At 41.0% G+C, this 24,834-nt stretch overlaps 1 protein-coding gene across 1 annotated transcript in view; it reads left to right on the top strand.

Annotated features, from left to right (window-relative positions):
• DGKQ (diacylglycerol kinase theta) overlaps nt 1-24,546 on the top strand; it is a 70,606-nt gene extending 46,060 nt beyond the window's left edge. The window contains exons 15-23 of the mRNA XM_083593039.1: nt 2,361-2,476; nt 6,250-6,401; nt 8,053-8,201; nt 8,493-8,674; nt 8,904-9,004; nt 10,335-10,481; nt 12,661-12,772; nt 13,436-13,588; nt 15,631-24,546. Of these exons, the coding sequence (XP_083449165.1) occupies nt 2,361-2,476; nt 6,250-6,401; nt 8,053-8,201; nt 8,493-8,674; nt 8,904-9,004; nt 10,335-10,481; nt 12,661-12,772; nt 13,436-13,588; nt 15,631-15,729 (1,211 nt within the window). The 3' untranslated portion in view covers nt 15,730-24,546. The remainder of the gene's footprint in view (nt 1-2,360; nt 2,477-6,249; nt 6,402-8,052; nt 8,202-8,492; nt 8,675-8,903; nt 9,005-10,334; nt 10,482-12,660; nt 12,773-13,435; nt 13,589-15,630) is intronic.
• Nucleotides 24,547-24,834: the final 288 nt, after the last annotated feature.

Genomic DNA, 24,834 nt, shown 5'->3' with positions numbered 1-24,834 from the left:
ACTAAGCTGCTTCTGGTGAACCAGAGCAGCGCACGGAAACGCCGTTTACCTTCCCGCCGGAGCGGTACCTATTTATCTACTTGCACTTTGACGTGCTTTCGAACTGCTAGGTTGGCAGGAGCAGGGACCGAGCAACGGGAGCTCACCCCATCGCGGGGATTCGAACCGCCGACCTTCTGATCGGCAAGTCCTAGGCTCTGTGGTTTAACCCACAGCGCCACCCGTGTCCCTTATAAGGGGCGCATGGTGGGACCTTATTGTGCAAGTGTTTACTTCTTTTTGTGGTGGGCTGCCGGGAGGAAGCATGCAGGTCTGAGGCTTGCTTCTGAACTCAGCATATGTAGAGTACCAAATCAACCCCATGTTTCTTCAAGGATTGGGAGAGAAACAACATGCATTCCCTGCTCGTTCAGAGCGTCAGTAGGTGCCTGTCTTGACTACTTCTCTATCACAGTTTTCACTGGGACCAGGCAAGAAATTTATCCATGAAAAAAGCAGTACTCTCCTGGATAATGTTTACTGTTACATTCAAATGTATAGTTTGCTCTTGCCACGGGTTGGAATGATTATGGTGGCAGCTGTACAACTGAATAATCCCTGCTCCAGTTTTACTGCAAGCTACCAACATATTGCCTAGAGGTCGAGGATGTTTGGGAAGCACTCCATGACTAGAAACCAGGGCCACTCTCCTGCCCAAGCCTTGAGTAGGCTTTTCTTTCACAGGTGCATGCATTTTTCTCCTGAAAACGTAAGAGTTTTGTGCTGGAACCAAATGTGCATCCCGTTTACAAAGGCTAAGAACATGATACTGTGTTTTTCGCTCCATAAGATGCACCATTTTTGGGGGGATCAGCTCACAGTTGTGCAGCTTCTTTTTCAAAGGGGAAAAGCCCCTTTTTGAGGATAAGCTCAAAGTTGTTGAGCTTACTTTGCAAAGGAAAAAAATCCTGTTTTTATGGAGTTCAACTCACAGTTCTGCAGCTTCTTTAGGAAAGGAAAGGGAGCCGTTTCTACAGTTTCCAGACAGATAATCTAATCAGCCAATCACATGTCGCTGGGGAAACAAGCAGCCTCCTTCTGCAGAACATTCAATAATGAAGGCCTGGGCAAGGGGGCGGGGCCAGAAAGGGAGCCAGCGATCGACCACACATTCGCTTCATAAGACACACAGACATTTCCCCTTACTTTTTAGGAGGAAAAAAGTGTGTCTTATGGAACGAAAAATACGGTACCTGGAAATATGTCAAAATGTACTTGTGAAGATGCAATTGCACTATAACAAAAACAAAAAACACCAGCCTGGAAAAACTGAGAACAAATGTGTATTTAGAAAAAACAGATTATGTTGAAAGGTTCTGTGTTGCATACCTTCCTATGATGCCCATTTAAAGCATACCATGCATCTTTCGTAATTCCTCTTTCAGTAATCTTTTTAAGGGTGGAAGTACACTTTACCATCAACACAGTCTACTTATCTCACTTTCTCCTGTAACGTGCAAAGATACTTACTCATGCTGAAACATAAATGTCACTATCTCCACAAGCCAATGATGTGGCACATGGGGAACAAGCAATATGAGCAAGAATGCTTTCTGAGGATTTCGTCTTGGAGCCCTGTTTCATGTTTCCCTTGAACAGATTTGAAATCCCCCTACTTTTCTTGACAAACTGTCCTCTCTGGAGGAAGATTAAGTGCACTGTTCAAGATGCTAAGTACTTATTGTCCCCTCTTATGTTTAGCTTAGATTCTGGCCCTTTTTGAGCTCTTAGATATTGATTTGCAGCTCTTCTGACCTTAACTGCACATGGTCAGATGGCAAATTGATCTGGAAGGTGGTGTGCTAAGCACTGAAATGTCAAAGAGTGTTCTGTCTACGTAGGAATATGGGACATTGACGTACACCAAGTCAGAGCACTGGTTCATCAGTCTCAGTGCTGTCTCCAGTGACTGGCAGTGACTCTTTAGGTCTTTATGGGTCTCTCCCAAACCTACCTGGAGGTGCTGGGAATTGAACAGGAGACCCTCTGATGCAAAACATGTGCTTTACCACTGAGCCGTGACCCTTTCCCATAGAAACTCCATTGGGAGAAACAGACCCTCTGTTGGGTAGAGAAGGTACCATCAAAAAGGTGTATCATAGCTGTGCTCATGTTGTCAAAGAATAACCTCAGTCACCCAGAGGCACCAACCTGACCAGGTTTAAGCCTCTTTAACTTTTGTGAGCTGAATTGTGTTCAGTGCACTCAATCTTCATTGTATATACCCTTTAGTGACACGATAAAGATACTGCTTCATATCACTATGTGCATTTATGTGTGTATGGCCTTTAAAAAATTATTCTTGAATTAATTTGTTCTAGGTGCTGTTGTACTAGAAATTTCATGTTTTGCTGAAGCCGAAAGACTCTATATGCTAGCTAAAGACACCACTGTTAATGACAAGCCACTAACTGCAGTTGTCATCCCTGAAGTTCTGGTAAGAACTATTGGCTTCAAGTTCTATAAGAAATTAACTAATGCTCAAACGATAAATATAGCATGTTTCATGTGCAAAGCAGAGGTTGGATGGTCATCTGTCATGTGTGATCCAGTTGAGATTCCTGCATTTCAGTGGGTTGGACTAGGTGGCCCTCAGTGTTCCTTCCAATTCTACAATTCCATAATTCTGTGATTCTATGAACTCCACATGAAAATAAATTAAATCCAGCCCTACTTTGCTTGGCCATTTTACTCTGGCTACGGAGGGGATGGGAGCAATTAACAAATAAGGGAATGGAGCAAAGTTTACTGCCAACAAAGGAATGTGTGGTTATAAACAAAGAACAGTCATGTTTGATTTTGTCCTTAAAATAATGAGCTATTTTTGTTCTACCTAAAAGAAAAACAGCTTTAACATTTATAATCTTGAAGGATAGTTAAAATGTGACTTAAATAACAAAGCAGTCTGTATGTTGAGAGCATAATGATGGATTAATTTACTCCACTTTAAGGTACCCTTTAAAAAATGAGTCCATATCTACTTGGCTCTCTTGAAGCCTGTTGTGTGAGCTCATAAGTAATTTCTAAACTACTTTGCCAAGTTTAAGCTTCTTGAAATATGAGAATGCATAGTGGTCTCTTAAGCAAGCATTTGCGTTAGTATGAGAACCTCTTCCTTGTGGTGAGATTTACATGCCACTCAGCAAGGTATATGTGTGTGAAAGTAGCAGGTACATGAACGAGACCAACAGCTTAGGTCTTTCTCTCCAGACTGATTTATTCACTACCTAACCTGTTGGCTGCATTATTTTTGCAGTGCCGGATTGTGCTATTGCTGGTGCTTGCATCTGGGGCCAGAACAGGTCGTTTTTTTTCTTATGAAGTGTAGGAAAAATGGCATTCTAAATATAGGCTTTGAAGATTGCCTGATGAATAATGGGCGTAGTTGCATATATCTTTGATTTATAATGAAGCTTTTGGAAAGCCTCCATTCTCACTTGAAGATAAACGGCGAGAGCGACAGTTCTTGCTGTTTTTCCATCACCGTTGCAGAGGCCCCTGTGCATATTATTTTAATGCAGAAATTGGATTAACATAAATAAGAGTCAGGTTACACCAGCATTCACCAACTTGTTCAGGCCAGTGGGCACGTTCGGAATTTTGAGAAAGTTTCAGAGGCACCAGTAACAAAATGACTGTCGTCGAGTTGGGGCATAACACAAATTGGGTGCCATGGGAGCATATAGGACAGGCTGAACCTGTGCAAACAGGAACTGCACAAGAAGAGCAAATAATATGCATTATGATTTTTAATGGGGGTATTTACTGAAATTGTTTGCAGGCATCATAGGAAGTACTGTGCTGGTAAACCCTGCTCTTCATCTCAGCAGCTTTGCCTTTCAGATGACTGAAGTCTCCCCCATCTACAGGCCAAGAAAATTTAAGATCACACATGGGAACAGAGGAGCTACTGGTTGATGTTCTCTGTTTATCCCTGCATGGCTCTCATTTTCTCTGAGAATTGTGAGAGTGAAGAGCAGGGGAAACTGCTGCAGGAAGAGAGATGCAAAGATAAACAGGAGTGGCTTCTTATATTGAGCTTTTCCTTAATGGAAAGTAAAGCATGAAAGTCACACACACGTAATGCTAAGCTATAGTTTAGTAATACTAGAAGAAACTGCAGTGAGCTTTGCTCTTGCGCTCCTGCCCCCTTTCTTCAGCAGCATGGCCATGAGGAGGACTTTAAAAGCTCTTTCTTCCATTTTAGACTGCTGTCATCTGGACCCAGAGTGTGGCTAATCTTAGCTAGGGTTAATGGAAACAAGCTAACTTCAAACCATACTGTATGAGCTATCCTGATTTAACTAACCATAGTTAAGACAAACCATGGTTTGTGATTTGAACAACATGCTCAACTGCTGTTAACCAAAAGTGGATTCAGAAGCACTAATGTTTATGTAATTATAGTGGTTTCACATTTGTTTCACTCCACATACAATCACTAGGAAGTTGAGGCCCATTGTAATCATGCCAAGTATTCTAATGATTAAAAGGGAAGAGCTATTCTAGTGCATATAGAATATAGAAGCAGAATAGTATTCCTATCTGAACTAGCTAGTTAAAAATGCTACAGTCTTTTAGACTCTGGGGTTCTTTTTCAGGTGTATGTGTGTAAATTTAAACCAACAATTAAGTAACAATGAAGTAAGTACCAATGGCTAAGGATAAATGGTGGTTTATGATTGGCCAGCAGACCATAATTTGAAACTATGGTCTGGAGGGGGTTAGCAAATCATGAATTGTGCTAACCGTGGTTTACATGTGATACCTGAATTTACCAACCAGTAGTTAGCACTGTTGCTTGCCTCTGGTGACCTGTGCATCTTAAGTTTTGAACAAATGGAAAACCAAAGCAGAGAACCTGTTCTAAAACATAGTTTGCCAGTGTGGTCAGCAGCTCAGCATTTTTTCAGTTCCAAATTGTGGTTAGTGCGAACCATGGTGTGATGCCTGATACATCTCATGATGTATCCTGCCATTGTTGATCTGTAGGCACAAACAGATCTGGGTTTGGTTGTGTTAGGTCATTCATTCTATGCAGAATAAATCTCTCTCTGTAGCTGCCAGCTCTTATTTGCCTAAGCTAACAAAAGTTGCTTTCTTCCATTGCTGGTATGATTACCAGTTGCCTACAGAGATAGAAGCAAGCTGTCCATGTGTTTTAGCAGCTGCCTGAAACAATCAGTACCTTATCCTCAATTCCGATTATAAATTGAGGATTGTTGCAGTCTTGCCTCTGTCATGAGCTCAGAGTGGCACCGCATTTTATGTAAGAAAACATTATTGGTGTGGGTAGGCTAAGTCTTGTTTGGAGCAAGTGGGTGCAGTAGGAACAGCATATACATATCTTTTTAAACAAGTTGTGTACACCTGCCGAAGCCCCAGCCCCATCATTCATCCCAGGGATATATTTAAAGAAGCAAACATGTTGATTCTACTTCAAACAGAAAACATGATGGTTGCTGTTACAGTTGAAGTATGGAGCTGCCCTCTTACTGGGCGCTGTTAGATATGCCACCACCTGATTATCTTACAAGATCTTCATGGTTTGCAAGTTAGTTGTAAGCTGCAATAATGTTTATGAACCACCTCAGACATAATAAATGAGCTGAAAGCTGTTGCTTGTTAATGTGTTTGTGGGATGCTCTCCCCAGGGAGGCTTGCCTGGCGCCTTGATTACATATCTTCAGGCACCAGGCAAAAACAGTCCTCTTCTATAGCCTTTTAAACTGGAGGAGTATTGTCTGGTTTTTATTGTGTTATGTATTTTTGTGTTTTTATACTGTAAACCGCCCTGTGGTCCTCAGATGAAAAGCAGTATATACATCTAATAAATAAATGTGTAGAAGTGCTAAATTATAGTTCACCACCTGTGTACATATTACTTCCAAAAAGTACAGAATTTGCATGATTTATATTGTAGGAAATGGTTTAGTTCCTTATTTAGCCTTAAGTGCCGAGCTCCTGCATTGCTTGCATTTACAAAAAAGAGGGGCAAAAACACCCCTATAATTCTTAAAATTGTTTCTTTTTAATGCTGCAGTGAAAAAACCTAAAACTGAGAATGAGGTAAAGTAGATAGTGCCCTGAGCCTCTTAGAAGCCCATGTTTTATGTTTTCCTTTTTTAGACTTCATTGGGTATTTTTGGAATGGTGTCTGTTTGAGCACATGTGCAGCGTTGTTTAACCACTGCTTTCCCCCTCTTCTAGCAAACCAACCTTCCTCAGAACTGCTGCCCATTGCTTGTATTTGTGAATCCAAAGAGTGGAGGACTTAAAGGCCGGGCTTTGCTCTACAGTTTTAGAAAACTGTTAAATCCTCATCAAGTCTTTGAACTAACGAATGGAGGACCACTGCCTGGGTAATTATTAGGTTTTGCCCAATTCAGATATCTCTGTTAATGTATTATTATTATTATTATTATTATTATTATTATTATTATTATTACAAGTGGTACTTTAATGGTATGTTGGGCTCCTTGCTTTCATTCTTCCACTTCCTAGTCTTGAAAAAAAATTATACAGTTCAGCTGCTGAAACTAAGCTGCTTGATGTCTGAAATAAGGATGGAGCTATGTAGAGGCATTGGCTGGCTTCATGGTTTCCGCCCCCACATAGTGATTTTTGATAGTGCACACACACATCATGATTTGTGATATATTGCCAGGTCAAAAATTGTGAAACCGACATCACAATATGGACTTCACACCGATTTTGGATGATATATCGCCCAGCCCTAGAGGAGAGGGAGAGAAAGTCTAATTTAGCTCCTGCTAGTGCAACTGTTCAGCTGAATCCAACCCATGGTTCATTTTTACTTAAAACTGTTTTCTCACAATGTAGTCATAAAGGCATACTTGCTTTCAACATTGGCCAGCAAACAAACACAAGGGTTGGGTTTTGAAAAACTGTTTAAGGTGCTTCCAAGGTCTTAGCAGCTGTCTAGTGGGATTTGTTAGGGGTTTCGTTTTTTCTTTGAACGTAGCTGCTATGCTGCGTCATACATAATTTCTGAAACCCCATGCTTTAGTAGTGGTGTAGAGCTCCTGTTTGCAGATTGCCAATCCAAAGCCTCATGGATGTGCAGGACTTCTTGTCCAGGTCTTTGGACCCCAGCCATCAGTTTCAAAAGCTTTGCATTGTGGAAACTGGGCACAGCTGCAGTGTGAGTAGTAGTACAGCTGAGGATGATCACTGTCAATGCCAAAAGACTCAGTGGCATTGGGGATGTATTACCCTTGTGTCAAATAATAAACCTTTTCACCATTTCCAACAGCTTTTACTGTCAGCTAACAGAACTGTAGGGGTGGCCTTAATAAATAGCATTTCTATTTTTACAACTGGCATTTGGCAGCAGTTAAACAAATGCAACAGAAGCTCATTTGTTTGTACAGCAATGTCCCAAGTGTGAACTGGGAGTGAAAACTGCAAAGTCTAATGATCTTTCTTGTCTTTTATTGAAAATTAGAGTGAACTGTTATTATCTGACTTAAAGAGTCAATCTAGTTTCCTTTTGCTGTTTGCTACATCTTTCAGTCTTAAGGTAGCAGTGGCCCCTTTTATTATTTCTATAGGATTGTTTATATTTTAGTATGATGAAAGCCTCCTTGGGGAGCTAACCCTCCAAGTGTTGAAATAAATAAGTGTGTATAATGCTTTTTTATTAAAAAAAAAATGAATTAAAATTGCTACCAGTGGTTCTTTGTTGTACTAGTAGTTGGGGTCTTTTTCACTCTCTCTTTTTAGCATTAGTCTAGCTATGCATATTTCATATACATTTGGAAACCACTTGGTAAGTCCCATAATACTCTGGAGATAAACATGTGGTCCTGCATTCGAAGAATTGCACAACTTGTTGGAAGGGAACTTTGGATCACATGAAACACATATTTTTGAGACTTAGGCTACAACCCTATATCCACTAAATAATTAGAGACCTGAATGTGGGTTTGAATTTAAGAGCATTCCTGCAAATATGTTGTGCTCACTTGTGTTTTGCTTTTTATATTGAAGGTTTCACACATTCTCTCAAATTCCATGTTTCCGAATACTGGTGTGTGGCGGTGATGGCACTGTTGGTTGGGTTCTTGGCGCTCTGGAAGAGATCAGACACAAGCTTGCCTGTTCAGAGCCGTCTGTGGCTATTTTACCTTTGGGAACAGGTGAGTTTGAAACTGGATTTCAGGAACAGCAATGCGAAATTGTTATTTGCACTCATGACTTCACAGGGTTCCCTCCTCCCCTGAAAATATTCTGGTTTGCTGTTCTGGCGAGCAGAATATTTGTTAATGATGAGGTCAAGTGCAACAAAAAGTTTAAAGCATTGTAAATTTGCAAATTACATTAAAAGAAAAATGTGGCACAGAAGTAGGTAGTAGCCATGATCTGTTTTGGAGTGAGGGCTTTTGCTTTCATATAGGTTGTTAACAAAAACTTGTCCTTTTTAAAAACAGGTAATGACTTGGGGAGGGTGCTCCGCTGGGGTGCTGGATATAGTGGCGAAGATCCATACTCCATTCTGATATCTGTAGATGAAGCTGATGATGTGCTTATGGATCGCTGGACCATCCTTTTAGATGCTCAAGAGGCTATTGAAAGCGCAGAAAATGGCGTGTTAGAGCCTGAGCCTCCTAAGGTATTTTTCTCATGTTTATTTTGTTACGATCCCGCCCCTGTTACGCCCCCTTTTCTGGCTTCTTCTGGGTTGCCATGATGTGTGTGTGTGTTGTTGGGTGTCAGTGGATGTGCGTGAATCGGCCGTTGCCTCTAGTTGAAGGGGTTGTGATGTGAATGTTCCATTCTCTTGGTTGGAAATAAAAAAATCTGGACTAGGTTGTAAAATTTTACTTTTTCTATTTTATTAGATTGTGCAAATGAACAATTACTGTGGCCTTGGAATTGATGCAGAGCTGAGCCTAGGTTTTCATCATGCCAGGGAAGAGGAGCCAGACAAATTCAATAGCAGGTATGTGGACCCTGTTCTTGTGCAAATGGATAAAGCTTTCTCATTCGTATTCACAGAGAAAAACATGGATGCTTATTTCTTTGACACTGCCTAAGATTATTTTGTTCTTGCTGTAACATTTTTGGCCTCTATATATAATCCCTATATATAGATATATATATTTACTTTTAAATATATATATTTACTTTCCCCTGGGGTATCAGGTACATCAATAAATGGACATTAGCTTGGAATTGTCCCATTGTGTAGGCAAAGCCTTATTTGCACTTGCATCAATATGAAACAGGTGGGTGTGGGAGCACTTTTTTGTGGCTTCCTGCCACACCCTCTCTGTGAATTGGAACCATGTAGGCAGGATCTGTAATGTGGTTTTCCCTATCTGATTTAAACCACTAGCAAGATCTGTTTACATGACTGTTCTGAAGAGCTTCTTTCTTTCACAACTGCAAACCATAATTAATTGGCCTCAGCTTAACCCATCACTGCAAAATCTGTGTGTTTTAAGATGAATTAGAATGTTGTGGACTTGCCTGGAAGTTCGGACCACAGTTTAGGGTGTTCTGACTATTCGGTATTCCTTAATGATCAGAAGCAAAGCTGCCAGTTACATCCTTTGTTAGGGAATTTATGGGTATATGGCCTTGAAAGGCTAGGAATCTCCTTAGGAAGCATTCCTCTCATCATCCCCACTAAGGATAAATAATGGGAAACTAAGTTTGGGTGTGTACAGGAACAAAGAAACTAGTTTGAGTGAGTTTTAGAGGGGGGCAAGGGAGAGATGGATGAACTGGGAGCTGAAGAAAGGTAGGCACTATTTGGGTTTCTGGAGATTTGATGGGGCAGTGGAATTGTTGTTTGTAAGAGTGATACAAGGTGTACCCCTATGCTTAAATTGTAGATTTGTAAGTAAGCACAAATATTACATAAACACCACTTTCAACATAGCTCCCTAGTAAATATTCACAGGATCAAACTGTTTTTTTCACTCTGAATTCAATTTCCTGATTAGATTTCTGGACATTTGTTTTGATATTTCCATTTAAGGGTGTATTTAGCCAGGTTATGCTATGAAACAGCAGGCTACCAGGGAAGATCAGTGGGTTTGTTTTGAATTGTCCCATTCTTGGGAGCTGTAGTATGTAGTTGTACATGTTGTTCAACCTTTTTTTTTTTAAAGTGTAGCTTGTGTTTTAGTTATATTCTGCACCTGAGTATTTTCTTACTCGCTGAATACATTTTCATCTTCAATTTTTTATCAGCAAGGAAAGCAAAACCAGTGATACAATATGAAGCGTTCTGTTTGTGTTGAATGAAGACTTTCTTTTTCTAGGTTTCACAACAAGGGTGTCTATGTAAAAGTTGGATTGCAGAAAATGAGCCACACAAGAAATCTTCATAAAGAAATAAAACTTCAAGTGGACCAGCATGAAGTTGAGCTTCCAAATATTGAAGGCCTTATTTTCATTAATATTCCCAGGTAGAAACCATACATATGTCTGTGCATGCGGTTTTGTCAGAGTTCTTGTCTTTTGGAGGAAAAGAATCCTGCTGTTAAGGTTGCACCCTGTTCTGCATTTTAATAGCCAAAATCTCTTCAATAGGATTCCTCCATTTAGCTTCAGCTTCACTTACGCTGAAAGTATATCACAGTTGGTCAGGTGTCAGCAAGAACCGTTTGCAGAGTTGAAATACATTGATTTGAAGAGAGCCAACTATTTTGATAAAGTGTAGCCCATTTCAGAAATCTGTAAAGACACACTCACGTTAACACAGAGAGTCTGGGCTGCTCTGTTCATTCTCCCTTCTGCCTTTGTCCATTCAGCTTGCAACGGTTTGAAGAGCTGCCTTATATTGAGTCATACCATTGATCCTCCTAACTCAGTAATCATTTGTTCCAGTTGGCAACAGCTTTTCATTGTTTTCCAAATTCTTTCCCTCCTCCCTTCAAACTAGAGATGCCAGCAGCCTCCTAAGTGCAAAACATGGGCTACATCAGTATGTTCTTATTCCTTTAAATATAGAGTTACAACACAAATGAATTGAACAAAACCAGTTTTACTAATGTTCTTGATGAAATAGACCCAGACAAACCTTAGATAAATCAGCATCTGTTCAAAGAGTTGTCAGATGCAAATGCATAATAATTTTTTAAGGAGAATTGGAAGAAGGTTTTGATGAGATTTTTTTTAAAAAAAATTATACATTTTTTTAAATATAAGAAATGTTTGTTTTCTTTCTAAAGTTTCTCTGTAAATTAAAAGATAATGTATTATGGGCCTGGTATTCTGACTCAACCTAAACTGCAGAACTAGTTTCTTGCACAGTCATATTCCCCTCCAAATAAACTGTATAATGATAGCTACATCTCTTAAGGTCCCTATATCATGTCTAGTCTAGATAGTATATGGCTCTAACCGGAAAATCTCCATTCTAGCTAAGCAGCTTGATAGACTAGCTGATACATTGCTTGCTGGTGGAGTTAGGGTTCATCAGGATATCCGTTCTCTTCTTATTTCTATATCTTCATGCCAGAGCCTTTAAAGTGTTCCTAGATTAGCGTAAAGTGTTTGTAGTTAGTCTAAGGTTAAAGGCTCACCTCCACTTCGTTTAGTAACTTGTGCTGTCTTCTGAAGTATCCTAAAGTGCCCTCTGCTGGTCATTAAGTCAAAAGCACAGAGTCTGCCTGAAGGTTGCTGACTTTCCTGATAATCAGAGTGTGTTGTAGATCTCTGGTCCCAATGGCGATATGAAAATCTCTCTGGACAAATCATTACTCCTAGACAGAAGGGCTATGCTCACAGCTGGTTATGGTTCCTTTAACTCCATGCTTAACAAAGTTGTAGTTTGAGCACAAACTCCAGCTTTATCTGCCACTACCAAAAGTAAAATACATACTTGAGAGGACATATTTGCATTTTACACAGCCGAATGAGTACTATGCCTGTCACATCTTTTGCCTCCTTGTGGTCAAATTGCAACCATTCTGTTTCAGTGTGGTATGGATTTTAACATCACAGAACTAAAAAGCATCACATGAGTGTTTTATGTTGATGTAAGCAATGAGAAGCTTACCTCGGAGGTGGGTTGGGGGCACAAGTATGGCGTCTGAAGGAAAAATAAGTTTAGTGCATATATTAATGATTAATTGAATGAGAATGGACTCTTTTTGCTCCCCCGCCTTAGAGGTTCAAAGTGGTACCTTCCAGATGTTATTGGACTGCAGCGCCCATCATCCCAGACCGCTGGTCCTTTTAGCTGGGGTGGATGGAGCAACATCTGGATGGCACCATGTTGTTTAAGGAGTTTCCCATCCCCAGCTCCATTCACTTCAGTGGGTGCATCTCCTTTCCTGCACCCTCTCTCTAACTTTTTAATGCTATGGGTCAGGGCAGCTCACAGGGTCAACAAAAGAAGCACAAGTGACTCTTTGCACTTCTGGACAGTAGAAGACATGGGCCTCATACTTCTGCTGTCATTGCTTCTGTAAGAAGTATGAACTATAAGCATGAAGGTTGCTGGTCTGGGAACATATTCATGTAATTATGTTATGTTATAAAATAATTCTCCATAGGAGGATATTATGCTGCACTGATTAAAGAATAAGGTACTTGCTTTTGAAAAATTTGTTACTTACAGTTATTTTGTATTATGTCCAGCTGGGGTTCTGGTGCCGATCTTTGGGGGTCTGATAACGATAATCGGTTTGAAAAACCAAGAATTGACGATGGCTTACTAGAAGTAGTTGGTGTCACTGGAGTTGTTCACATGGTAAGTCTAGGGTTAAACGTCATTGCATTCGGCTAAATCAAACAGAACCATTAGCACCTTATGTCTAAAAATATCTTCCTTTGACTCGTAAAGGCAATGTGATGCCAATCATAATAATATTTTCACCCCATGCCTTAAGTCATAAATGAAATTTAAATTGATATCTAAATGAGAGGTTGTAAAAATAAACTGTATTGGTGATCAAAGTACAGTGCAACCTTGGTTCTGAAACTTAATCCGTTCCGGAAGTCCGTTTGACTCCTGAAATATTTGAAAACCAAGGCATGGCTTCTGATTGGCACAGGCGCCCCGGAAACAATAGCCAACAGCTGCATCAGATGTTTGGCTTCCAGAAAACATTCAAAACCTGGAACACTTACTTCCGGGTTTTCGGCATTCGGGAGCCGATTTGTTCATCAACTAAGCCGTTTGAGAACCAAGGTTCCACTGTATTCTCTTACCATCTCCCCCCCCCCCCAATAAATACATTCTCTGGTCACAGTTCTGGGAATGTTTCATGTGAAGAAAGCTTTCCAGAATTGTAAATATCTAGTACCCTCATGCTATAAGTTTGATCAATACTTTATCTTGTAAAACAAGTTTGTGGTTTCTCTTTACATTGATATTTGATTTTGAAAGGACCGTTCTGATTGTTCTTCATAGGGTCAAGTCCAGGGGGGTCTACGGTCAGGCATCCGAATAGCCCAGGGCTCCTACTTCCGGTTGACGCTTCTGAAGCCAATCCCAGTACAAGTTGATGGAGAGCCCTGGATCCAGCCACCAGGCCAGATCATTATTTCTACAGCAGGACCAAAGGTATTGATAAACATTTTGTGTTGGGAATGTTCTAGAGATACGGCATTAAAATGCATACACCCTATACCTATAGACCAGGGCAGCCCAACTTTTCATACAAAGTGGGCCACACACTGCCTTGCCAAGTGGGGAGTGAGGGAGGCTAATATTTGTGTGTCCCCCACTCCAGCCTTTGCACTGCCTTCCCAAAGCTGGCTAAGCAAGGTGCTGGGCTTTAAGGAGGAGGAGCAAGACTTTAGCAGGGTCCTACAGCCCTCCCGGGATACGGGTGGCACTGTGGGTTAAACCACAAAGCCTGGGACTTGCCGATCACAAGGTCGGCGGTCCGAATCCCTGCGACGGGGTGAGCTCCCGTTGCTCGGTCCCTGCTCCTGCCAACCTAGCAGTTCGAAAGCACGTCAAAGTGCAAGTAGATAAATAGGTACCACTCCAGCGGGAAGGTAAACAGCATTTCCGTGCACTGCTCTGATTCGCCAGAAGCGGGTTAGTCCTGCTGGCCACATGACCCGGAAGCTGTACGCCGGCTCCCTCGGCCAATAAAGCGAGATGAGCGCCGCAACCCCAGAGTCGTTCACGACTGGACCTAATGGTCAGGGGTCTCTTTACCTTACAGCCCTCCCACCTCCTTCCCAAAGCTGGGAAAACGCTAACTAGGCTTTGGGAAGGAGATGTGGACTCTAGGACCCTGTCATAACCCTCACACTTCCTTTCTAAAGCCCAGTGCCTCACTTAGTCGGCTTTTGGAAGGTGGCACGAGGGCTGGGTGTGTTTGTGTCAAATGTTGCTGCACTCGGGTCATGCATTGGACCACCCTACTATGGACCATAAATATTCAGAACAATCTTTCAGATCATTCCAGCTCAGACATAATCCATGTTGGCTTCTTAAGCTGCATGAGCTTTGTGCCTGCAGCCCCATTCTCCCTCCCTACCTTCTTGCCATGCTGTGACAGAAGTCTTCCTGGCTTAATTTACCATAGTTTCCTATTACATCTGAACCAGAATCGGAAGAAACCAGGATCCAAATCTAATTTCAGGCATGGTTTTAAATTGTGGTTTCTTCCAATTCTGGCCATTACAATTTTCCATTACCGTATTATTCATCCCATAGGACGCTCCGTCCCATAGGACGCACCTAGTTTTCCTTTATTTCCCCCCCCAAACCAGGTCGGGGAAACCAAACCAGGTCGGGGAACAGCGGTATGGCGGCGCTGCGCCTCCCCGCTGTCCCCCAAGCTTGTGGGGCTGGCCGATGTCTGCCCGCAGGGCTCCCCAGGCTGTGGATGTCTGCCCGGTGTGAGGGGCGCTCTGCTTCAGGGTGCCCGCGCGCCGGACAGCAGGCTGCTATCTGCAGCTTAGGGAGCCCTGCGGGAACTCCCGCGGGCTCCCCAGGGTTGCTGATAGCTTCCTGAAGCCTGGAGAGTGAGAGGGATCGGTGCGCACTGACCCCTCTCGCTCTCCAAGCTTCAGCGAAAGCCTGCATTCGCCCCATAGGATGCACACAAGATTTCCCCTTCATTTTTGGAGGGGAAAAAAGTGTGTCCTATAGGGCGAAAAATACGGTAAGTTAATTTACCCGAGAAGTTTTTATTGTTAGCCTGCCAGAAAGGGCTGACTGCTGCAAGCATAATGCTCTTGCACATTTCAGCTTGTAGAATTGATGTTGCATCCAAAATGGGCAATGTCTAAGGTAGGGTTCGCTAACCCACAGCCCAGATCCAGTTCACTAAGGTGCACTGCGTTATCTCTTGAGAAAGATGGCTGGATTAAAAATAAGTAACATCTGTGCTATGGGGGTGTTTTCTTAGCATGTACGCTCTGAAATGTTGAAAGAGTCCATGTCAATTAAACGCCCACCTTTAAATCTCAACTCTAGTCTACTCTAGCAGCCTTTTGTTACGTATTTTACCAATACCTGTAGATGGGAAAGAAGAAAATGGGGTGTAAAGCTGCTTGTCGACATTAAGAAAAAATTCTTTCGAATAAGGATGTATTTCAAGAAAGGTTGTGTTGTGGTGATTGTTTTTAACATATTTATTACAGGTTCATATGTTAAAGAAATCGAAACAGAAACAGAAAAAATCAGGAAATTTAAAGGACTCAAGATCTGAGAGCATGATGGTCAATGAAGTGGGACGCTGATGGAAAATGATATCCACAGAACAATGCAGCACACCTGCTATAGATGAGATGGATCTGCCTGGTGTAAAACTGTATTTGTACAGTTCCAAGTTAAGAATTGGTTGCACAAGAGCCTGTTGTAATTATATTTCCATGTTTGTTGTACAGTGCCTATCCTGTAGTCGACATGAGATTTAGTTTATGCGTCTCATGTTGGTCGGAGAAGTTTGCATTAGGTAGCGTTTCCATAAACCATTAACCAGTTTTTGCTTCATGCCCATAGCCAATAGAGCAGAGATCCCATTATGCCGTACTCTTTATATACTACGTTTTCCTCGCCTTATTCTCCCTGGGCATCACTTATTTTTATAAAATAAGTTTTTAACCCTTAAAAAAACACCCCAAACCTACTTAAAGAGTTTTAAAGCTACCCCGGCGTTCCCCAAGAGGGAAACATGGTGAAGGGATAAAATTGTCACTTTTGTGATGTTGCTGATTACTTGTGCAATAATGCTTTAAGTAGGATTGGGAGCAAATGGATATCATTCCAGCGGCACAATCCCATGTTCTGCTGCACTAGGTGTGCTGCCACCATGCCAAGGTTCACTACAATGTTCCTGGCAGATTCCAGTTAAGGGAGGCTCTTCCAAACTGCGTATAAAAGAGATCCAGCAGCTCCTTCCCAGGTCTGCAAAGCACAAATTACCCAACACTCCCTTGATTGGAAAGATGCACTCAGCAGAGAGCTGGCAGGCTTGGCTGAATGCAATGGGGATCACCTCCCGCATGCGTAGCTCTGTATGGATTGTGCCTCAGATATTTAGCTACTTTTTTATTTGCCTGCATGAACACTTCCACACTACTCAATGGCTGTGTCTACATGTAATGGTAAACAACGTCTTATCATCCAGACCAGGGATTGTGGTTCTCAGTTTCAAAGCTAGCCAGCTGCAAACCATGATTCTGCTTGTTATATGAACAAGTTTTGTTTTAAGCCACAATCCCTTGTCCAGAAAGGCAAGACTAGCTAACATTCAAGAAAAGGAAAACTAAACTCTGGTGAAGTTCTTCTTCTGATGGCTTAATGTGTGAACATGGCCAGTGAACCCTAAAAACCTAATATAATTTTATCTATTTTTATACGGCACAATCTTTTTCTATACACTACAAGCTTCTGGTTTACTCCATTTCTCCCGCCCCCCCGGTAGGTTTCATTTTTATAGTTCAGGTCCCTATATTGAGATTTTTCTTACTTCATTCCCTAAATTCTAATTTCATTCCCTAAATTATTATTCTAATTTCGTTCCCTAAATTATTTTAACATACAAAGAGACTATGAATGGCAAACCAATAATCAGTAAATATGGCACAATTTAGTAAACAAATCAGCATTCATTTATGTTAAGTATTGATACACTAAGTTGAAATATGCCTTAGTTTCTTCTCTATTGATGAACTGGTCTACATGTTTGTTTGTCTTTAAAGTGTGTCTAATGTGACTAGATCTAGATGTGGCTGTACTGATTGTGCAGATAAAAATGCTATATAGAAAGGTCCTTTCTTATAACTATAGGGAATCATTTCCTGCTCTATAAATATATTGACCATACAAGGAAAAGTTAATGCAGACTCTGTTCAGACATAAGGCTAAGCTATGGTTTGTGGTTTCTGAACAAGCTACATCAAGTCTCAGACTTGCACTCTCCCCCACTTCCTTCTCCAGTATTATCCTGAGGAGATTATAAGCTTCTACTTCAGTTTTGATTAATTGTAACTTGTTGTTATATCTGAACCTGGACAAACTATGGGTTATGAGTTATGAAGCTGGCATGTTTCAGTAAACCATAGTTGAAATTGACCACCATTTAGAGCTTAGGCATGATGTGAAACTAGTTAATCAAAAATGGAAGTAAAGGCTTCTGAGCTTCTCACAACTATGCTACACTTCATTCCTGTAATGATAAAACCATCATCTATCATTTCAGGGATCAGCCACTGCATGGATACGAGGAGATAAATCATAGTTTTTCATTGTGTCCAAATGAAGATAGTATCTTTCTGTGGATGCTAATCGCAGAAGGAAGATTAAGCAAGATAGCTGGTGACTTTACCATTGTTTCTGATAATACCAATACAAGCTGTATTTAATTATGGAGAGAATATCATTACTCCTGAATGCAGAAGCAGTAGCAGTACCCTGAAACAGGGTCAAAATCCTATAGATGCAACATTGCATCTTTCAGATGCTTTTGCAACAAATACTGTTAGGCTGCCTTTGTCCATCTGGAAGCATCCTGAGAGGGCTGTGGTAGCCGCAGTACTGCACTCGTCATCTATTCTAATACCCCATTTCGTATGTAGTTAATGAGAACATATCAAGCTTTTGTGCACAACTATGGCTTTTTTAAAAACGGTGGCATGCACAGCATCAGAAAAGCAGTGAAGGGGAGCAACTCCTTTCCCGCTCCACCAGGCATTCATGCCTGGGACACTTTGCAACCTAAAGGAACCGCAAGTTGCTCTGGTTTGCAGCAGCTCTCTCATTGCATGCGTAATTGCTGCAGAACAACTCTTCCTACACAACAGGAATGTCTGCTGGAGCACTGTCATTTTGACGCGGCAGTCACCGCTGCAAGAGTCTCCTGGGGAAAGGGTGGGGTCGGGACTGGACCCACCCAGGGAGGCTCCACGCATTGCCAGTGCTTTATCTGCACAAAGCTTCCAGTGTTGCTTGTGGGTCCATTTCTGATTTGCACTATGTTTACACAAAGGCTCTCTTCATGCACTGTGCGCCACACAGCAAAAACAAAACAAAACAAAACACTGTGGCTTCTTTGTTACATGTATTTGTCTTCCAGATTGTTAGAGCACGTTGCAGTTTAAACGTACTTCTACACCAACCAGAGTTCAGCTGGGGAATGCTGCATATTTTGTAGACCTTCTTGTAACATTGGCAGGTGCTTTCTTTGCAAAAACTCTGAGCTTTGATACACAGATGAATGTGAATAGACATTTAAGACCTTTTCATCTTGTTCGATCCTTCTAGGTATAAAATATTGTGCAGGTAGAATAGAAGTATTCAAGGGGGCTTTGAACTCATTTTTCTTGAATGGCAACTTCTCCCATGAAATACTACTTTAAAACTAAAGGGAGTTTCATTTCGGATGATGCAGTTTGTCATATGGCTGGGGAGGGACCATCAAATTTCATTGAATATGCTCAAAGCCTTGAGCTATCTCACAGTACCTCTTCGGTTATCAAGCTCTGTATTTATTTATAGTTTCTCCCTGAAAGCATAAACTGTTCTTACCTTGGTTTATCATATTGTTGATTTTCACTGCTCATTAGTGAAATAGCACAGTACAATATGCTATTTATGAAGAGTGTATGTTTCCCCAAATAAATCCCTTAGATTGTGATATAAATGGCGGTAGCATGCTATGAATTTGTTGGCAGAAAGTAGCTGCAGCAAGTGACTGGTTCTTGTCATGCACAAATATTGTGCAATTTAGTACTGGTTTGCGCAACTGCTTGGCTAGAGTAAAGTTGTGCCCTACGAGAAGTACATCTCCAGCACAAAGTCTAAGTCCAACCCAAGAGAGATTACTTTGAAGTCAAGTGGCAGCTTGTTTTGTCTTTGGTCCAACTCAACCCTTCATATGTGAACTATGTGCCCCAGAACAAGCTAAAGCTGGCACACCAAGCAGTACTTGTGCATCTGGTTTTTGTGTTTGGGAACTAGAACTTCTTGTTGGCGTTACAGTTTCTCCACTTCATGTGAACTAAGGAACAATGTCTCATTAGGGGTCTGGGGGAGATGTATTGTGAGACAGCTCATCGAGCACAGCAAAGAGTGCTCTTCCTAGAATGCAATCTTATCCACTGCATTTTTGCTGCATTCTTCACATATATTTAATCCAAGTGACATGTCATCCTAATAATACAGTAATTGAGTACGTTCACAGGACTATTTCAGCGATAGTTTGTCTGTAAGCCTTTCTCTATTTGTAGACCATGGCTTTTTGGAGGCTTTTTTAAGGTAATGGACAGGGATCCAAAGATTAATGGTGTTTTTCTAACAACAGCCCATGGAAAATTAATTTTGAAACCAGGGAGATATTTAGGGTCTTTTTGGAGATGGAATGGATTTCCTGCCAGTTTCTATCATTTCTCCTGAAACCATTGAAGCTTCCAGTTGTGATTGTGTGATTTGTCATGGGGACCAATTTTTCCTAATAGTAGGCTGCATCACTATTATTTTCATGCGTGTTTCTCACCTTACTCTGGCCTGGTGCAGATGTACCATTAGCTCCCTGCAAAACTGCAGAAACTTGCAGTTCCTCCCTCTTCCTTGCATTAACCATGGCTTTGCATAACCGTGGTTTGTGATGGTGCACAGTAAACGCAGAGGTAATCCTGGTTTGCAAGCACACTTCAGCTTCTAGTCTACAAGGGAACCATGGCTGGTTTGACACAAATGTAAGGCAACCAAAGTGAACTCCAGGAAGGCAGTGGAGGAAGAGGGGGAGAGTATTGAGGAGAGAGAGCACATGCTTCTGATTTGCGAACCATGGTTTGCATGAAACTAGCATTTAATCTGTATTGGAGTCAGGAGTCAGGATTGTGGCTAATTAACACATTGTTTTTGTATGTGATGCACAAGTCCACACTCAGGTGTGCAGAGATGTTGGAGTTTCTAAAATCGATGTGTGTGTACCATTATATACATTATGAAGTAAATGCATGGTCCATCTTTCCAGGACAAAAACACCCTATCACCACTAGCGCAGCTTTTCTCACCGTACAAAGCGCTCATCTTCATGTCCAAGTTAGGTCAGCATTGACAAAAATGTAGTGCTGTAATCTGTCTTCAGGCAGGGATCTTTGAAATCAACTGCGTTATTGATATCAGCCAATACTCCTTTTTTAAAAAAATCAGGACCTGCATCCATTGTTTACATGCTACCTTTGTTTTGCACTTGTAATTGTAAGAGAAATTGCATTATATTTGGTATAGCTTAATACAAAGCCCTTTTTGTACAAGTGCATTTTAGGACTGAGGTCGTGTCTGAAGTACACCACAGGAAATTCAGTTTTGTAATTCTAGTATATTCATTTATACCTATTTAACTACCCCCTCCCTACCTCCCCCACACCTCCTGTTGCCCACTCAGAGATTCAGGAGAGGAATATAGCAGGCTACTAATAAATTAGCTGAAAGTTCACTTTTAAGCTCATATATAAACTGCATGTTAAAGATTTGTAAAGTAAAACGTTATACAGACATTCTGTCCGACGGACAGTGTTAGCTTTCAGCACTTGTACTGGGACCAATGCACACACAGCTCAATGTGTATTGGACTGTAGCACATTGTGCTCTCCAATTTTGTGGTGTACAGATCTTGTAGCTTGGGTGTATGCAGATGGAGCTCTGTCTTTTTGCAAATGTGACATTGGGGCAGCACACTGGATCTACTGTGCATTGGATCAAATGTGTACAAAGATCCTTTCTCTTCCTGAGCTGAGCAGAACTTAAGTCATTCCCAAACCTCTTATGTAAATTTAGCCCTGTTCAGTTCCATGGGAACAAATTACTGTGATGATTCTGTCTGCCCTTTATCTACAGCCACACTGAGCTGAAGCACTACATCTAAAAAACATGTTATGTTAAAGAGCCATAGCCAGATATTCTAACAGTTGTGTAAGATTCAGATCAGCTAGTCTCCCCCAAATTGGGTCTGCGTGGCGCTAGAGAAGGTAGAGTTATATTATTGCTTGCAATGTTTCCTCACTTGAAATTTGTCCCAAAGCTGCTATGGCCATGGGAGCTTTGGGAGGTGATTATGAGTGAGGAAACAAAATAGAGATTTAAAAACAACCCAGCCTCATTGCTTAGATCCAGTTCTCGATCACATGCGGTCGCAAAGCCTTTGTCTGTCTGTCTGTATTAAGTTAGGGAAGTCTTCCAACAAAATGTGTAGCTGAAATCCATGTACTTCAGACTGACTAGGTTGTGAATTGGGTTATACTGGAACAGGTGCTGCATTCGTTATGGTTTTAACTTCCTATAGTTCTGCGTTGAATGTAAAGCGAATCTTTGCATTGCTTACAGTAGCATAATTTAATGCAGTTAGGTTAGCAAATTTAATGTTTACAAAATGGTGACTGTTGATTGTAAGCTTCCATATCGATGCACTGCTTCCACTGGAAGGCTTGTCAGTCTACTTGCTTATGACAGTTAATGGTATTAATTGCCTTTCTTGACACAACCTCTTAAGTAGAACCCTTCAAAAGCTGTGGGTGGTTTTTTGTTTTTTTAAAAAAATTCTTTTGAAGACCAGGATGAGAAAAGTTTGTGTTGACACAAATATTGAATTAGAATATTTTTAAGAAGGTTTATATTTTCTGAAGATAATTTATAAGGAAGGTTTTCTATGCAATTATAGTAGCGTTGATGTAAATGATAATTCAGATATTCATTCTGTAAACAACTAAGAACCTATTTTCAGGGTTCTGCCCCTTCCCATCAGACTTAATAAAAAGTATGTTTATAGGTCCCTTTAATGCTGCATTTTCTTGTAACATTTCAGTACATGCCAAACTTCATACACACATATGGCTTCCAAGCAGGGAATTTTAATTTCCCATGTACTTGCAATTGTATATGACAAGCACACATGCATATTTCCCTGTGTAAAACACACATGATTGGAAACCCTAATCTGGGACAGTTGAGGTCCAGAGACATACTAAAATACATGTGTGTCGATCACAGTGATTGCATGTGCTAACTGTGTGCATTATTTCCTATATGGAAAGTGAAATTTGGTTTGTATAAAGCTGGTCCTTTTCAGCAGGGAATGCTTTGTGCAGTGTTATGAGGTGGATTGCATGAATCATTTTATGTAAATTGTGCTTGGTCCTTCTTGCATATCTACAGTTGAGAGAACTTGGAACAGCTGCTTAGCTTTGAATTTCCATATATGTCTGTAATGAGCTGTGCTCATTCTTCTCAGTCAGTGATTTTCAAACTGGCCCAGCCTGGTAAAAGTTTCAGAGTTGTATCGTACAAATAATGAATGTGCCCTGGAACACCCCATAAAAGAATTGCACTGCACAATTAATTGTGGCGGGCAAGCTGTCTTTCAGGGGAGCTTGTTCACCATTGTGTATTATCTCACCAAAGAGAATCTCTGATCAGCTTGCAAGGAATCTTAGGTTTAACCTCCACAGCACAGTTTGAAGACCACTACTATGAGTATAATGTGCAAATTCTTCGTGTTTGGTCACCTCTTGATGATCCTGTTTCTTTAATTTTCCAATAATTTGTTTAAACCAGATTGTTCTGATGTGGCCTTGTTAGAATTTATTCACTTTCTGCCAATTCTGGCCAAATCTATACAAACAAAGGACAGGCACAATTTTGTGCTTTTAGAGCCCATGACTGCTCTGTTTCCCAAAATAGCAACAGTATAATGTGTTAGAAATGAGCTGAGAGAAACTTAATTTGGCAAATGTTAAATGCAAAAATTAGTATCTGTTGTAAGTGGTTCTGCTCATTTCTTTGTAACTAAGGGAAGATGTCTAGATACATTCTTGCTCTTGTTCGATAAAGGCTAAATAGGAACTATAATCTAGTGGAACTGCAAACTTCAGGCCACAGCTACACTACAAATACATCAATTTTATTCCAGTGCGGTCGGGTATTAGAAGTCTAAATATATGCTGTGCACATATGTTCAGTGCTGTGGCTCATCTTGAACTGTAAAACATTTACTCATTTTGGTAGTAGATGCAGTGGTTCTCATACTCTGGAGTTACCCCTTTTTCCTCTTTGGTGATGGGGGGGAAAGTTGCAGGGAGCTATTAGGCCCAGCTGTGGAAAAGCCAGACACATTTTTGTCTTGGCAGCAGAGACTGAGCTTTGCAGCCACCCAAACTTTGCTAACTCTGCAAGCTGTAGATAAAGAGATCTTCTGGCCACTGAGCTTCCTTCCTTCTTGCTTCCTCCTATGGAAGACCTGGAGGTTCTGTGTTGTAGGACTTCTCTAATGCTGGCGTTGAATGAATGTCTCAGTCCACAGATCCCACAGTGGGCTGAATACATGTCCTGGTGTGTGAGAGGTTGTGTGTGCTCACCAGCCAAAGAGATGGCTTTGAAAATGCAGTAAGCTTAGAAGTGGGCCTGGGTTTTAAAAAACCAATCTGAGAAACACTGTGTGAGAAAGTTTGAGACCCATTTAAATAAGCTGAGCAAAGTTTAGTAGCGAATAGCTTTAAAAGCACCCCTGATTATGCCACAATGCAAAATTTACCACCTGCAATAGTTTGCCTATTGTGTAGTTCTTGCTCTTTGCAATCTGTGTGCTTAATAATTCGCTCAAGAGTAATTGTAAAATTATAACCGTTAGGTGAACCGTTTCCACATTGTGTGCCTAAACAGAAGCTAGAAATGCACATCATATTTGTTTACTTGTTCTTCTGTCTTAAACAGGGTTTTTATTGTGTACTAGTTTCTAGATGTCTGCCTTGTAAACCCCTTCTTCTTGCCTTTGAATGATCAGTCCTGACACGCAATGACTGTAAAAGAATTATTTATATGGTGTGCTTTTTCTTTTTTTATTTAAATATCAGTTTGTCTTCAGAGTATATACTATATTCGTAGAGAGATTCTGTGTATATTTTTGCTACGTATTTGTGTTTGGTTTCATTTTGATTGTATGTATATTTTTGCACTGATTTGAAATTCTGTATCGATTGCTTTGTGAGTATTGACTATCTGATTAGAATTTGTCTGTGACAAATATAACTGCTAATTTCTGTTGAGCCCTGAATAAACTGGCCCTGTTGTGTTTTGTGGCAACAAGAAGGCTTGTGCACGCCTTGGGGCACTTGGAGTGTGTAAGAAACTGTTCCAGCTTAGTCCACAAATAACTAGCATCGCTACGTGTAAGCAGGTTAATGTGTCTCTGTTCCCTATGGTGTAATAACTTGATAACGTCAGTTTATTTGCCAGGTTGTCTGTAAGGGAGACTTTGCACAGCTCTCTCACCCATTCTGTACCCCCCTGTGATGGTCCTGGGGGCTACCGGGAGGCGAGGTTTGAGTCCAGTTCGAGGTCGAGGG

Source organism: Podarcis filfolensis (genome assembly GCF_964270895.1).
Source record: "Podarcis filfolensis genome assembly, chromosome: 17".
In the NCBI taxonomy this organism is placed as follows: Eukaryota; Metazoa; Chordata; class Lepidosauria; order Squamata; family Lacertidae; genus Podarcis; species Podarcis filfolensis.
The sequence above is the reverse complement of the archived record's forward strand: the minus strand, read 5'-3'. Positions and strand labels throughout refer to the sequence as shown.